Source organism: Mauremys mutica, chromosome 10 (genome assembly GCF_020497125.1).
Source record: "Mauremys mutica isolate MM-2020 ecotype Southern chromosome 10, ASM2049712v1, whole genome shotgun sequence".
In the NCBI taxonomy this organism is placed as follows: Eukaryota; Metazoa; Chordata; order Testudines; family Geoemydidae; genus Mauremys; species Mauremys mutica.
In genome coordinates, this window is record NC_059081.1 from 12812845 (window position 1) to 12828960 (window position 16116).

The 16116-nt window shown below is 39.8% G+C and overlaps 2 protein-coding genes across 3 annotated transcripts in view; one reads left to right on the forward strand and one right to left on the reverse strand.

The window, feature by feature from the left end:
• Positions 1-16116, forward strand: part of LOC123378359 (TGF-beta receptor type-2-like) — a 148159-nt gene that overhangs the window by 36754 nt on the left and 95289 nt on the right. The window lies entirely within an intron of this gene.
• SNX4 (sorting nexin 4) overlaps positions 1-16116 on the reverse strand; it is a 58008-nt gene that overhangs the window by 21231 nt on the left and 20661 nt on the right. For both annotated transcript variants that reach the window (XM_045032024.1, XM_045032023.1), the window contains exons 3-6: positions 12463-12601; positions 12229-12378; positions 9898-9945; positions 3929-3984 (exon numbers count right to left, since the gene is read on the reverse strand). In XM_045032024.1, the coding sequence (XP_044887959.1) occupies positions 3929-3984; positions 9898-9945; positions 12229-12378; positions 12463-12601 (393 nt within the window). The remainder of the gene's footprint in view (positions 1-3928; positions 3985-9897; positions 9946-12228; positions 12379-12462; positions 12602-16116) is intronic.

Here is a 16116-nt window from a genome sequence, read left to right on the forward strand (position 1 = left end):
ATGTGTGAACTTAAATTGCAGTTCTTCTCTGAAAAATAACTAAAAATAGCATTGCAGCATTACAAGTTTACTGATTTTCAACGATTTTTAGATCAAATCTGTTCAATTCACTACTAAAAATATGCTTCTAAATGCCATTACTCCAAGCTACCTGGAATCAGAAAGGTAAGCTAGTGATGGCTTCCTGCTCTTGCAACTCCAACAGTAAAAGCTGTAGAGCCAGAACATGGTTGAACATGTTGATAATGCGAAAACTAGCTCAAAAGTCCAAAACTGTTTCCCCGATGCCCAACCCATCAGCTGTGTTGGATCTGCAATGCTACCACTTGTAAAAACCTATTTTAGGGCTGGTCTACACAACAAAGTTAGGTTGGCTTAACTACATCCTCAGGGCACTGAAAAACTTTATGTCCTGTGAGATGTAACTAAGCCAACCTAAGCTGTGGTGTAGACACTGCTCTGTTAATGGAAGAATTCTTCTTAACCTACCTACCACCTCTCGGAGAGGTGAGTTTACTACAGCAGCGAAAGAACCCCTTCTATCACTGTAGTAAGTGTCTACACTACAGCAGTGCAGCTGTACCATTACGGCTGTGCCACTGTAGCATTTCTAGTGAAGCCAAACTTTTAGCAATACAGATGAAAAGCAAGTAAGTTGAGTCAGATGTTACTGCTTCTACAGTCGCTTTTCAGACTAGAACCACATTTTAATAGAGATACTACCAATTAAAAACTCACTTCTGGATGAAAATACTTTACCAACTATTATTACTAGTCATACTTAAAATTACTATAACTATACCATAACTACTGTAACTGAAAGACACCAGAGAATTTCTCCCTTCTATTTCCAATTATTTTGTGCATTTGACAGCACTAGGTCTGTAGTGAAAGTTACTATAACTATGGTCAATTTCCCCTTCACAAAACAATAGAGGAGTAAAAGGTATTTTTAAGAATAGGTATGTGGGGCAGAAAAACCACAGATGGCATGGGGACTCAGGATCAAGTGTACTACTGAGAGTCACAAGTTCAGCTGCCATAAGCAGAATCTATTTTCTAATATGGCTCAGCCACAGTGATATTACCCAGATCCTTTTCATTCTGTTTTAGGAAAGTAACTAGTATGAAAATTGTTATCTAGTGGACTGTATGAAAAAGTAACAATGCACCATTGGGAAAGCAATTTTTGATTGGATTTGAAGTACAGAAGGAAGACAGCAGGATGTTTGCAACGAAACTGGATTAGAGAATTCAGCGGAAATGTCACTGCAAATTTATTTTTGAGCAACAGAAGAGCACATTTTTATCACCACTGACCCCTTCAATAAAAAACACTCAGCCTACCAGAAGAGCTTTGGTTGTGTTCCAAACCAACTTCAGTAGTTAGACTTTTGAAATGCTGTGTTGCTATCCAACTTTCTACGGTTGGTTTAAATTAAGGATTGAGAAAGCTACTGATACTTGCTACCTCAGGGACTAAGCCTACTAGCCAAGCCAAAGATATTGGTGCTCCCACACTTCCAAAACCAACCCCCAACCGCCAAGCCACCCATTACTGTACAAATGAATAAAACAGACCGTGTATTGTAATTATACCATTTCAATCAGCTATTTAAGAAACTTGTAAAAATGTTACCTGCAATAAGAGCTAGTGGCACCACGGAATAGCAGGAAAAAAGTGTCCAATATATTAGTTGTTGAATTTCCCCAATATCTATTGAATAATATATTTGTCAAATAGCATTTGGCCAGCCATTGAGCAGGCTGAATATCACAACAAGTATTTGGCAAATAAATTTGTTAAATATTGGTAACATCCCTAATATAACAAATTTGATAAATGTTGTTCAATGAGCTCTATGCAACTCTTGCTTTTATTACACATTCTCTCCATTCCTGTCTGTATTCTATTTTTTCTTTCCAAAACCAGATCATAATGCATCTTTTCCTTAGCGGCATTTAGTATCAATTTCCTCATCTCACCATCCAGTCTGACTTCTCGTATACCACAGACCACCAGTATCACCTACTTTGCTCTTTTGCTTTTCCTTCTCCTACACTGTGTTCTTTCTTCCACGTCCCCTTTCCAAATCTCTCTCTAAATACTGCATTTCTCTTTTCTGTGTTACCTCAATCTCTCCCTCCCATATTAAGGAGGCTGGTAAAATTTCCAAGCCCTAAAAACAAGATGACTAACACTACTAGTCACAGACTAATAAAAAAAAAAAGATTTGGGGGAAGGGAAGATAATATCCAAACAAGGGCCCAATTCCACTTTCAGATGCTGGAAAAGGGGAAGATGTCATCTCTTGACACGGCTTCAGGATTCCATCCTTCAGTTTCTGATAGATTTTAAGTAGCACCATATTGTTGGAAGGGAGAAGTAGCACTCTGTCTCTTGGTTCCCTCTCCCCCATGTCAGACTATTCTGGGTGCTGCAGGAATGTCTGCTACTTTACCCCCCTCCCACTCTCCTAGGTGCTACAGAGAGTCTCCTATATCAGTGGTTCCAAATGTTCTACTGAGGGGATGCACCAACTGCATTTTGTCGTTGTTGTTACTCACCATTACATATATGCACCCTCCACCCTGGCACCACAACCCTAATCCCAGCCCACTGAGAAGGCTCGGAGGGGTGGGGGGAGTTGGAGAGCTAGCCTACCTGCAGTGGCAGCTTCTGACTCATGGGGCTGGGCCCAGCTCCCCACTCCAAGTGTTGCAACCTGGCACACGCAGTCTCAGCGCCACTGTGGTTTGGGGCAGCCCAAACCTGAGTGGCATTGAAACCATGTGCGCCAGGTGGCAACACCTAGAGTGGGGAGACAGGCCCCATGGGAAAGGTGCCACCGCTCTGGGGTGAATGCAGAGCAGGCTACCTCTCCAAACTGCACTCCCCACCCATCTGTGGCTTCCTTTCCACACCACGCTGGGAGAAGTGTATGTTTGCCTAGGCCAGGGCCCAGCAATGGGTTAATCCAGCCCTGGATACAGTGAACCGTCCATAGGTGCCAACTCTGTGAGCACCCAGAGCACCCATGGAAAAAAAATTTGTGGCTGCTTAGCACTCACCAGCAGCCAGTCCCCCTCCTCGTGCCTGCCACAATCAGCTGTTCCGCAATGTGCAAGAGGCGCTGTGAGGAAGGGGAGGAGCAGGAACGGGCGCACTCAGGGGAGGGTGTGGAACTGGTTGGGAAGAGGCGAAGTGGGGGCACAGCAGGGTCAGGGCCTTGAGGGAAGGGGTGGAGTGGGGGCAGGGCCTGGGGTTGAGAACCCCCAGGGAAAGGAAGAAGCCAGCACCTGTGGAACCATCTGACACTTTCCTGCAACCCACTGTTTGGAAACCAGTGTCCTATACTAACCTCCTCTGGCCAAAACGAGGAGTGTCTGCTACTATATGCTCCCCACACTTCAGCCTCTGTTAATGGACTTCCTATCCAGCTAATAACTCCAGTGCCTGCCTCTGCAGCTACCCACAGCTTCCCAAGACACGGTAGACTGAAATCGATCTGGGTTTCCAATAGCAGCTGTGAAAATTGGCAGCTTGGGTACTGCAGCACTGGCAAGTGCATATAGTTGTGTGTGTGTGCTCACAAGAGAGATATTGGCTATGTATGCTTGCAGATTCAGGAAGGTTCCACTGCATTAATTTGCAAAGGTTTCTTTGCAAACAAAGACTAGATTTTTTTTTCTTCTGTTTTTTAAAATGAAAGCTTAGATTCTGCAGAAGGTGATGGCATTTCCCTTAAGAGTTTCCTGCTCTCCCTGCGAACTGGGTTTTTCAGCCTCTTTTCTCTGTCTCTTATTAACTGTTTGTTAATGAGGTTTAAAAAGTGTTCAGATAGCATACACACAGAAATGAAAAATTATATAGATAGCACACACTATCATTCATAATTACAACTGTAACTAGTACGAAAAATCTTACTTGTCTGGGTTTTTCACTCTGAATGTGGCATTAAGAGCTTTTAACCTGGAGTCTGCCTGAAAAAAAAAAAGTTTGAAATATAATTGCATTATAACAAACAGCAAGCAACAATTTCTCTTTGCTGGCAGCCACAGTAGAAAGCTGCAGTTTTCTGTCATGGTACTTCATCAAAAATTTCAAACATATGAACAAATCTGACAAGTGAAGGAGCTAATGTCAGGCTGCTTTTAGAGAAAAGCCTAGAAAACTAAACTGTTCTGTGAACTAGCATGTAAACAGTATCCAATATCATTAAACTAGTATAATCACAAACCCCAGCAAAATATTCTTTTCTTGAAATGTTACACAAACCACAAAATTAAGATATATAACCCTACATTCTTTTCAGGTGATGCAAGTAGGTCTAAGGCTATATGGACAAATTATTTTATATATTTTTCAAACCAAAATAAAACCAATAGCGGAAATGACCTTTATATGGTCTGAATTACCAAAAACAGTTCCCCAGTGGCATCAAACACAAATCTATTGTGTTCTCTCATTTTCAGAGTTACTGTAGAGGAAAGCATACATATATCTGTGAATGAGAATAGTGTCAGCTTTTGATGCAGTGTTCCTTTTCAATAGATAGGAGACTGCTATACTGAATCACAAATTGGATCACTGGATTTTCTTCAGTAAAGAAACAGTTGCTTTAATTAAACTTTCTGCTCTGTTTCTGAGAAACATGTTATTCTACCAGTGCCTGCAACCGAGGTATAGAATTCTCAACACTAATTCTTGCTTTTGTGGTTTAAATTTTTTAAGAAGTCAGTTAGAATTAATTAGTTTTTGTTTACTCTGTAAAAAGGCAATATGCCTCCACTTATTTTATTTGTTTTACTACAATGCTTATTACTGTAATACCTACATGTCCTGGTCATTGGGGCCTGACTGCTAGACATGTACACACAACAAAAAGTCAGTCCCTGCCTCAGATAGTAAGGCCTTTAAGGACATGTCCAGATGGACACTCAAGAAAATTAAGACAAATTAACTAAAGGTGCAAGGTGCTAAATTAGAGCACATGCAATCCCTGTGTGGATGCTCTCCTTCAGAAGTTGCCCAAGTTCACTTTAGCTTAATCCTTCTTCAAATGAAAAGAGGTAGGTTTAAAAGAACCAAGACTTCTGGTGCAAAAGGCTCAATAAGAGTGATAATTCACAACTGTACCTTCTGGCAGAGAGAGTTTTTAGCAATGATGTTTGCTATAGGAATAATATTTTGTGCATCAATTGCAGTGAAGTCAGCAACTCTTAAGAGCAGTTTTAAAAAAGTTATTTAGCAACTGATTCCAGTAGAACCCAATGCTCGCTTGGAGTTAGAGTAGAAAGTTTCCCTTCATAAGCCTCTCAGTAAATTCTATTTACGAGATTGGCACCAGAACGAGACTGTTACGCTTCCCATCACATCGTGTCCAAGCTGTACCGTGTCTGAATTTCACTGTAATATCCTTGACGCTGGGATCTCATCTCATGTTGGTAGAGCGCTGAGCACAACGTCTGAGCTCAATTAAAAAGTAATTTTGCTATTGCGATTGGCATGACAGCTACTGATGAGTATTATACAAAAGTGTGGTCAAGTAATAAAAAGGAGTTACTTTCCAGCAGTAACTCTGCTTCTCCAAACATTCTACAGACTGAGGGAGCAAATATCCCAAACCCCCTATAGCCATCTCTCAGAGTGCAAAGGAAGGGGTTTTAAAATTTTATTTAAGAATAGATTGGCTAGTTTTCCACAAAGATAGTGACAGGTGTCAAGACTCTGTTCTACTCAAAGGTGTCTGGCAACATCTTGGTCATGAGACCAGTTTCCTCTGAACAGTCCGACTCATAGTTACTTACGTTATGGGCAAAAAGTATTTACACTACTTTATATGCAGTTGTCCCAACTACAGAGCTAAAATTGCTCTCTGGGAGAGCAAGACAGTCAATTCTACTATGGGTTCTGAATGCATCGTCAAAAGGATTAACTAAGTTCCAATTACAGGACCAAATTCTGCCCTCAGTTACACATACATAATCTTTCAAAACCAAAGGAGTTTCACAGGTGTAACTGAGGAAACAATTTGTCCTCCAGAATCTTTACTATTGATGATGCACAAGAAGGAAATAATGCACAAGAAGTCAGGCTGTGTTATCAACCTGGCCTCTTTTTTTTTTTTTTAAACAGTAATTTCAAACAAAAATCATACTACAAGCTAGCTAAGGGTAACTACAAAGCTAGAGCAAGTTTATGTAAGGTTTCTGGACAGACATTTTTGTAAATTGAGAGTACATGCAAAAAGAATTTACAGAAGTGGTTAAATTGAGTGAATATTTGAAGAGGAATTGGCTGTCAATTGAGATTGAGTCAAGTAGCTTTCTCTCACACACACACACACACACACACACACACACACACACACAAAAACTGGACGACAATATGGAATATAACAGTTAAAAAGAGATACTGGCTTTGTGCTCAGGAGCAGCCAGTGCGGTTTTGTTAAGTTTTTTTTGGGGGGGGGGTTGTTTGTTTTTGTTTTGTGGTCTTTTTGTGGGGGAGAGGGGGAGAGAAAAGAATTGTACACCATATTTTTCCTCCTCCAGATTAACTATGACTGCAGGTCAGGAATATAGTGCATTGTATTTTGACCTCCCAGAGCAAAAAAGTTTGAAAGAATATTTAAACACGTATTCTAAATTGCAGTATTTTGGGGTTAGGGGGAAAAGCATTACAGCTGACAGAGAGAGAATTCTAAGAATTCTAACCCAGAGTAGTCAGGGTAATCCAAAATAAATCCTCCTGGTTTAAACACAGAATCTTCATCTGTTCGACTAGTGTATTGCAGTGTCTGGACTGTGCTATCTAATTAGTCTGTAAACCCTTTGGCGTCACAGAACAAAGGCAGCAAATGGGCCCATGGCATGCTTCTGGTCCTACACAACTACGCACTCCAAGTATAAATCTGCCTCTGATGATATTATTAATCTACCATAAGTCACCAAATCAATCTGCTTACTAAAAACCTTTTATTTTTACATTCTGCACAGAAACTGAATGTATAATTAAAAGGTTTAGCAAAGGAAACAGAAAGGCTCCATTCCCCATTATTTTCCTTAGGGAAGCAGGGATTCCACAGAGAAAATAACCATGCCAGAAATCTAGAAAGCAGAATGGCAATTGCCATCTTACATTTTACCTAAGATACCATCTGTCCTTAGACAGTTGTTTATTTTGAATATTTTGCAGTAATTTAACTGTTGTTCTTTGGGTTCCTTCTTCCCCTCTCTAGTAACCTACATTTTAATAAAGCTAAATGAACTGAAGAGGCCAGGTATCTGACAATTTGTTTAAGAGAAACTATATTTTTCTCACTTGTTCTTACATGCCATAATTTTCTCCTTTCTCCCACTATTATTCTGGAGTATCTATGTTGAGTTATTCCTAAGAGTTTAATAAAAAAAAATTATTATGCCCTTCCCATCATTCTCAATGCAACTAACTCAAACTGCCCACACTGCTGTTCTCAAACACAGCCTAAAACAGAAGCTTTCATTAATTGACGATTTTGGGGCACAACATACATGACGTCATTTAAAAATACGAGTTAGCAGTGTCTACCATCTGAATGCTTTGCAAATTATGATGTGCGATCAGTAATTTTAAATGACAGTTCAGAAAACTGTCTTCCGCAGTTTTAACACTCTTAAAGGAGCAGAGGAGGGATAGGATCAAGTTTTTCCAAAAAGATCTGTCAAGCAGATGTTACATCCACGTATCAGCCCACAGATAATCAAGAGGTTAATAAAAACATGGTCATTCTTGCAATTCAAATGAATACACAGGAAAACCATTGCAAATGCTATTCCTACTTCTACATGTGCATCCCTAAAATGTTTAAATTTTTACCTTTAATATTTACCTAATATTCCCCTGTAACCTCCTCTCTCACATTGTTTCCACTCTACTACTATTTGCCATATATATTTCTTCCTGAATTTACAGCCTAAGTCCTTGGATGATAACTTGGCCTCTCTTTTATAAGGAATACTTGTCTTCTTGTTCATCTATTTTTTTCCACTGAACATTGACAGTACCCTTAATCACTATGTGGAAAATCCCACTCTCCATTATATGGCTGAGTTCCCTATATGCCTCAATGTACTGAATGAATACAGATCTCGTTACAAACTTTAAAGAGAGTCCACTCTTAAGACTCCAGTGCCATAAAGAAACTGTCCCCTAGAATGATGGTCCTAGATGCCTAGCAATGTTAGAAGAGACACCCCAAGACAAAAAGTCTACCACAAATCCACAGCATGCTTACCCATAATTTGGTGTCAAAGACCCTATATTCTGCAGCAGTTTCAGATAAATAAAAGCTCCATTTTCATTTACCAGAAAAAGTATGTAAAAGGAATATTGTACTAGTTCAATTTATTTTACCCTGGCTCTACATTTTTAATTTTCAGTCGGTTGCAGAATTTTTTATTGAACATACATAGTGGCACTGAAGATGTGGTCTGTACATGCTGTATGTGTTGGGAGGGAAGGAAGCTAAAGGTTGTGGTAGGTGGATAGGGGACAGGTGCAGATTTTCACACCAGGTAGGCAGTTTGAAATTATGGGATATGGACATCAGCAGGATGTGCCCAGTAATACAGTCAGCAGTGAATTAAAGTCAAATTGCCATCATCAGTAGGTGCCAGCATTAAACCTCCTTGTGATTAATGGGGACAGATCACACCCCAGAACTATTTTTAAGGCTTTCAGCAGATTCAGGACAACAGTACTTCATTCCTTTATACTCACATTTGAAAGGTTTTCTTTGCAACCAAGAGTTAGAGACTATATATTTAAGGTGAAGGCTTAGATTCATACACACTATATTTTGCACCCACAGAATCAGAGTACATATAGCTATGCCCAAAAGTTGAATCTGTCAACAAATTCCCATGCACCCATACTTTGCCTGTGTATTAATGTAACACTAGGTCACCTATTCCTGCCTGTCCTCCACCAGTTTTCCCTCTCCCAGTACTGACTGCAATCAGAGTATAGCTGGCTCTTGTTAGGAGTTTCTCCTAACTGGATGTTCAATTTTCTTCTCAACTGCCTCCTATAAGAAGTCAGAGGAACATGTTCCCTCTAAGGATTTATTGCAGTGACTTCCTCAAAACTAATTAAAATTCAAATGGTCTAATTAAGCAAATAAAATTCTGCATAAGATATCTAGTCTGAGACTCAGCAACAGTTGAACCAGGTAAGTATATCTTGGATTACCTCCATTGCAAGGGAGCACTGTCCTTTCTCCTATCTGATCCTTTTGGCTACTCATCCCGTCAGAGACATCCTCCTTGGTCTTAGCCATCTCTGCTTCTCGTCTGTTGTCTTGTTCAGGTTTCTTTGAGGTACCTAACTTATCCTACCAAACCCCAGGCTCTGTTTCAAAATTCATTCAGGACTGTATTCAGAGCTTTGGCTGAAGCATTTCAGTTCCTATTTGTACGTTCCACTTCACCACCCCAAATAAGCACCCTCTCCTTCAAGGCTGTCAACCTTTAGTGCTGGCCTTTACGGTCCTGCTTTGGCATGATATTTATCTAGGTTAGTGTCACTCTGAACCAGCTCAGTCTTCTTTTAAAAAATACAGGGGTCATAATCCTTAATATTAATTCTACACTGCATCAAATATGAAACATGGGCAGATTAACTGACCTGTTGCAACTTCCCTCACTTATGAAATCTGGTAATTATCTGTTACATAATACCAGTACTACACTGTCTCCTTATATGGTCAAAATTATGCAGTTCGTCATGGGCCTGCTATTTTTAACACAACAGCAAGCATAACTCTGCAGAGACACTGAACTATGGTCTTTAACTGTGGTCAGAACAGTTCACAGGGTCACAACATTCACTACACAAATGCATATAATTATTACCTTTAACTGAAACCCGGTCTCGTTCACCATTTCTTTCCATCCACCTTCCTAGAAATAAAAGTTTCACTTCAGTAATTGTCACTGACAAACATACAGCAAGCACAGTCTACGTGAGACATGATAATAGCACCACTTCTAGGCAGAAAGGACATTGGAGAATCCTCCTTGGGTTATGTGGGAACCCCAAGCATCCAAATATGGGCTCAGTCCCACTCACTAGACCAAGTTCTAAAAAAGGTATGTCAAGAAAATCCTCCTTTCAACATCTGGACTTAGAATAATGGGTCATTCTGTATGACAGTTTTTATGTTTACCCACCATCCCCTTTACAACTTTTCCCCTTCACTACACGACACCAGCAGGCTGCATTATCCTGTGTACTTAAGAGGATTCTTGTCTGAGGAGTGATTCACACTTTATAAGAAGAGGGGTAATGGCAGAGTCACTTCTTTAATGTTCCCAGCCACCACCAACTCCAGGACTGAAATTGAGTTGAGGCCTCAATCTGCCTCATTTCTAGCTCATTATACGACCGGCTAAGCCATCAGACCAACGAGACCAAATGAATGAACCACTTTTCAAAACAGCATACCTCAAAAATAGAGCACATTAATTTTTTTTTTAAGTGTCTTAACTTAAGTAAGAAACTGAAGTAGTCAAGATGGCAATGTTCACATTGCAAATTTAAAACTGATCTTTTGTATTGTCTGGCTAATTCAGATGATAAACATTCAGCATGTTCACAGAATGCTCCTCCTAATAACCTACAGCAGAATACTCTAAAGGTTGTAAGCTGAACTGTAATAGAGAAACTTTCACAAACAAGAAAAAAATATTAAGAAAGCAAAAGCAAGTACCATACATGCCACTTTCCTGTAAGTTTTAATTACGTTTTTCTTCATTAGGTCAACCTTCCTGTGATGATCACTATTAGCAGTGACAAATGTGATCCTAGACCTACACTAGATATTCAGTTGCAGGGTGATGACAACAAAAAAAGTTCAATCTTATTTGAGCAGAAGAAAGGAGACTAATTCTTATCAGACTGTACCTAGGATACTGACACAGTCCTGGACACTGACTTACAACAAAGACAATTCTTGACACATTGGAGAAAATTCAGTGGAAAGCAAGAAAAAAGGATTAAAGAGCTGGAGGAATTAAGCATAAAAATGTAGGGCTGGAAGGGATCTCAGAAGAAGTCACCAAGTCCAGCCGCCTGTAATGTATCAAGAAAGATTAAAAAGAACTAACGATGTAGCTTGCCTAAGTAAAAACTGAGTGAGAGATGCGAAAATGAAATAATTCAACCACCTAAACACCAAAATAGGCTTGAAGAATTATATTGTATGGTACAGGAGGGTATATATGTGTAACTATGAATCATGGAAAGTGTTCATTAATTTCATCCCAATGTGTAAAATGCAATATCACAACTATTAGGCACACAAAGCAATTAAAATAATATTACCTCAATAAGAACTATGAGTCAAAAAAGAAATTTCAGTCACAACTTTACAATGTGACCTGAACATCAGTAAGTTCTAGTTCTGTCCTTCCCCCAGAGTGGACACTCTAGGACTGTCAGTGAGAGGATTCCTGTTAATCACAGCTGTCAGACTGGAGCATGAAATAGCCAAGAACTAAAGCACATAAGGTTTAAGACAGGGGTTCTCAAACTGGGGGTCAGGACCCCTCATGGGGTCGTGAGGTTATTACATGCAGGGTCCCAAGCTGTCAGCCTCCACCCCAAACCCCGCTTTGCCTCCAGCATTTATAATGGTGTTAAATATATTTAAAGGTGTTTTTAATTTATAAGGGGGGGTCTCACTCAGAGGCTTGCTGTATGAAAGGAGTCACCAGTACAAAAGTTTGAGAACCACTGGTTTAATAGATTAGTCAGTTGCATCCAAACTGCCCCCACCCCCCAAAAAAACCCCAACAAACTGGAAGTCAGTGCAGTAAATGCAGCAAAATGTATAATATGCTAAATATTTATATTTAGTGTCAGGAAAGACTTCCTGACTGAGTTACATTAAGTTGTGGAATAGAGTTCTAAGGGATGTGGTAATCTCATCCCCGAACAGCCTTAGAATGAGACTGGAAAAAGAATTATAAGGCACATGGTAAAGCACCACTGTGTACTGACAGGAGGTAGATTAGATAATCTAATAACACTTGCCCACCTTTAATCTGTTAATGCAGAAGTAGAGCAGGAAACAGTTTATAAGTCACTGAAGAAAAGTTATTAGTGTTTAATATTTAAAAGCTGAACAAGTAAGTAAAAGTGGAGGGAAGTACTTAGAAATAAAGAATGTCTTTCTACAATACCTGTGTTAAAAAGGAATAAAAAATTTTGTCCTGACAAATGATGGGATGCGAAGCCACACGTATTAGAAAGTTTTCCAAACCAATCCTTCGTCTTTCCACAAAGTCTGGATCCATGTTATCCGCTGATAACTTATGCCAAACAAACTCAGCCTGTGTGAACAGAATAGAATTAAGAGCAGCTAAATTCAGTGCTAAATGTAAGGCAAAAGTGAGTTGAAGTTTCAATTTTCTTACCCTTTTTTCTGGCAAAGGTGGAACAACAATTTGCGGATAATTAACTAACAAATAATTCCTCAGCAACTCAAATTCACTGTATCGCCTCCAAAGGGAGTCTGGTGGGGAGCACTGTCCTTCAGTCTGAGACTCAACAGCTCTGAAAAATAAAATATCCAAACTGAGTGTTACTGATATTTTTCTAAGACCATCAGTACAATTCAGACACCTAATATAAAAAAAATAAAATAAAAATCATAGTATCCCACTTGTGATTACTTTAATAATTTAACATTCTTCAGTATTTAAGATTATTTTTTTTAAAAGGGACACCAAGTTATTTCACAAAACTACCTGAACTTTCTTTTAAACCTACTACTGTTATAAGTATCCCTCAAGATATTTACATTTACCAGTAACTGGAAGATTTGATATTCCCCCTTACCCCGTTTTCCTGTTCGTTTATTTTGTGCATTTCACTTCACTCTTCAGAGAGTCAGTTAGGGCCCAATCCACCAAACAGTTATGCATATGAGTAACTGTACTCATGCCACCAAAGTTATTACTCACAGCAGTAAGCACTGCGGGTTCAATCCTCTAAGGACCTCTAGCCCTCAAGTCCCACTGACTTCTGCAGAAGTCAAAGGGCCTCCGAACTTCATAGGAGTATTTAGCACCTTGCAGGATTGAATCTTATGCTTGATATAAGTACTGTCTACACTACCCACGTTACAGCGCGGCCGCGGCAGCGTTGTGATGTGGGTAGTGAAGACATGCTTTATCACTGGGGGAGAGCTCTCCAGCAATAAAAAAAAGCCACCCCAAATGAGCGGTGGTAGCTTTATTGCCAGGAGCGTGGCTCCCAGCGATAATGTGGTCTATACTGGTGCTTTTCAGCACTAAAACTTTTGTAGCTCAAGGGGGTATTTTTTCCACACCTCTGAACAACAAAAGTTTTAGTGCTGAAAGTGGCAGTGTAGACACAGCCTAAGTGTTCACTGGCTCAACCCCATCATTAAAATCAGTCTTCCCTATTTGTTTGGATCTTCACACAGCAACTGTGGAGAAAACACACATTTTAAAAACACCTATGTAAGTGCAATTCTAAAGCCACAAAGATGTTTAAAGAGGCCTCAGAAATAAGTGTAGTACCTGAAAGATCTTCTAAGTTGACTAGACTTCAAGATGGTGTCCTTTTCGTATTCAGAGGATTTAAGAGTTTACAGTCCAAGAAAACCCAAACCCAAAATAAAACAAACTGGCTAAAGGAAGGGTAACCAGGTACAACATACAAGTAAAGTAGTCAGCGCAATTGGTTAAATCCGGATAATACAACCCTTCTCCCCCTACTCCCCACCTCAAAAATATTGTATTTTGTTATTTTCATTAGATACATAATCTACCCCAACTGCCCCATGGCTTAATTTCTTGATGGTATCATGGTAGAAGTGCATCTTCAGATGGGATTTAAATGTGGAAAAGGTAGTGGCTTTCTGAACCGGTTCTGAGGAGTGTTCCATGTGGGTAAAAAGCAGCATGGAAAGAAAGTGCAAAGATGGATGCAGGTCCTTGCTTACAGACAGCCCCCCAACCTGAAGCAAATACTCACCAGCAACTACACACCACACAACAAAAACACTAACCCCGGAACCAAACCCTGCAACAAACCCCAGTGCCAACTCTGTCTGCATATCTATTCAAGGGACACCATCACAGGACCTAACCACATTAGCCACACCATCAGGGGCTCGTGATATATGCCATCATCTGCCAGCACTACCCCTCTGCCATGTACATTGGCCAAATCGGACAGTCTCTACGTAAAAGAATAAATGGACCCAAATCAGACATCAAGAATTATAACATTCAAAAACCAGTTGGAGAACACTTCAATCTCCCTGGTCACTCGATTACAGACCTAAAAGTTGCACTATTACAACAAAAAAACTTCAAAAACAGACTCCAATGAGAGACTGCTGAATTGGAATTAATTTGCAAAATGGACACCATTAAACTAGGCTTGAATAAAGACTGGGAGTGGATGGGTCATTACACAAAGTAAAACTATTTCCCCATGTTTATTCCCCACCCCCCACTGTTCCTCACACCTTGTCAACTGCTGCAAATGGACCATTTTGATTACCACTACAAAAAGTTTCTCTCTCCCCTGCTGATAATAGCTCACCTTAACTGATCACTCTCGTTAGAGTGTGTATGGTAACACCCATTGTTTCATGTTCTCTCAGTCTGTGTGTATACATATATCTTCCTACCGTATTTTCCACTACATGCATCCAATGAAGTGGGCTGCAGCCGACGAAAGCTTATGCTCAAATAAATTTGTTAGTCTCTAAGATGCTACAAGTACTCCTGTTCTTTCTGCGGATACTGACTAACACGGCTGCTACTCTGAAACCTGTATTGCTACAGATTGTAAAGCATTTTGGGATCCTTTGGGATGAAACAATATATACATATATTAATAATAAAATAATTATGTAATAAATAACCTCCACCCTCTAACATACACAGGACATTCTGCTATAATGCAACAGTATATGTTAGAATTTAACCAGAAAATATTACTGATATGTTGCTCACCTATAAACCACTATATAGTGCAGGGGTCAGGAACCTGTGGCCTGCAGGCCACACACAGCCCATCAGGGTAATCTGCTGTTAGGCCGCGAGACAGTTTGTTTACATTGTGCCATCCGCAGCTCTCAGTGGCCGTGGTTTGCCGTTCCTAGCCAATGGGAGCTGCGGGAAGCGGTGGGCCGCAGGGACACGCTGGCCGCCACTTCCTGTAGCTCCCATTGACCAGGAATGGCAAATCACGGCTACTGGGAGCTGCGGGCGGCCAGGCCTCCAAACAGTCAATGTAAACAAACTGTCTCGTGGCCCACCAGGGGATTACCCTGACAGGCGGCAGGTTGCCCACCACTGATATAGTGAAATATGCACATGCAGAGAAACTCAAAACAGGGTCCTCAATGTGCAAACCTACAGTAGATTTAAAAATATCACTGCTTTTTATTAAGTGACCAAATTTAATTTTTCTAAGCAGCAGTAAATGTATTCTGGGAACTGCTGGTATAAACTTACAGTGAGTACTATTAACTCTGCCATGGAATTACCAGCTGTAAAGACTTAATGGTACTCAGCAGTACAGTGCCCTGTTTCTTCCAGCAGATTTAAAGCTGCACAATGTCAACTTTGAACCTGCTCCAATCCATTATTTCTAGCTGTGGAGAAAGTTTTTTTTTTTTTTTTTAAAAGGTATCTAAAGAACTAAGACAACCATTAATCTGATTTTTTTAAAACAAAATTCTAAGTTACAAGACTAAATTCCAATAATCTTACCAAAGCTATGTGGTACATTTTAAGACAATGAAGCTATATGATCAACATTTGAACCCTGAAAAACACAGCCCCATTATAAATATAAGAACCACAAAATCCTTGTTCTGTATGCTGTTTCAGCTCCTGTATTATACTAATGACTTAACATTGGATTAAGTAAATGAACTTTAAACAAAGAGCTATCCCATTATCATCCGTTACTTTAAGTCAATGATTCTTTCCCCATATGGGCAGAGCATGTTTTTAATCAGGATGCTTAAAGCATCCTTTTGATTAAGTAGCTTTACTCCAAATAATTGAAACCACATACTC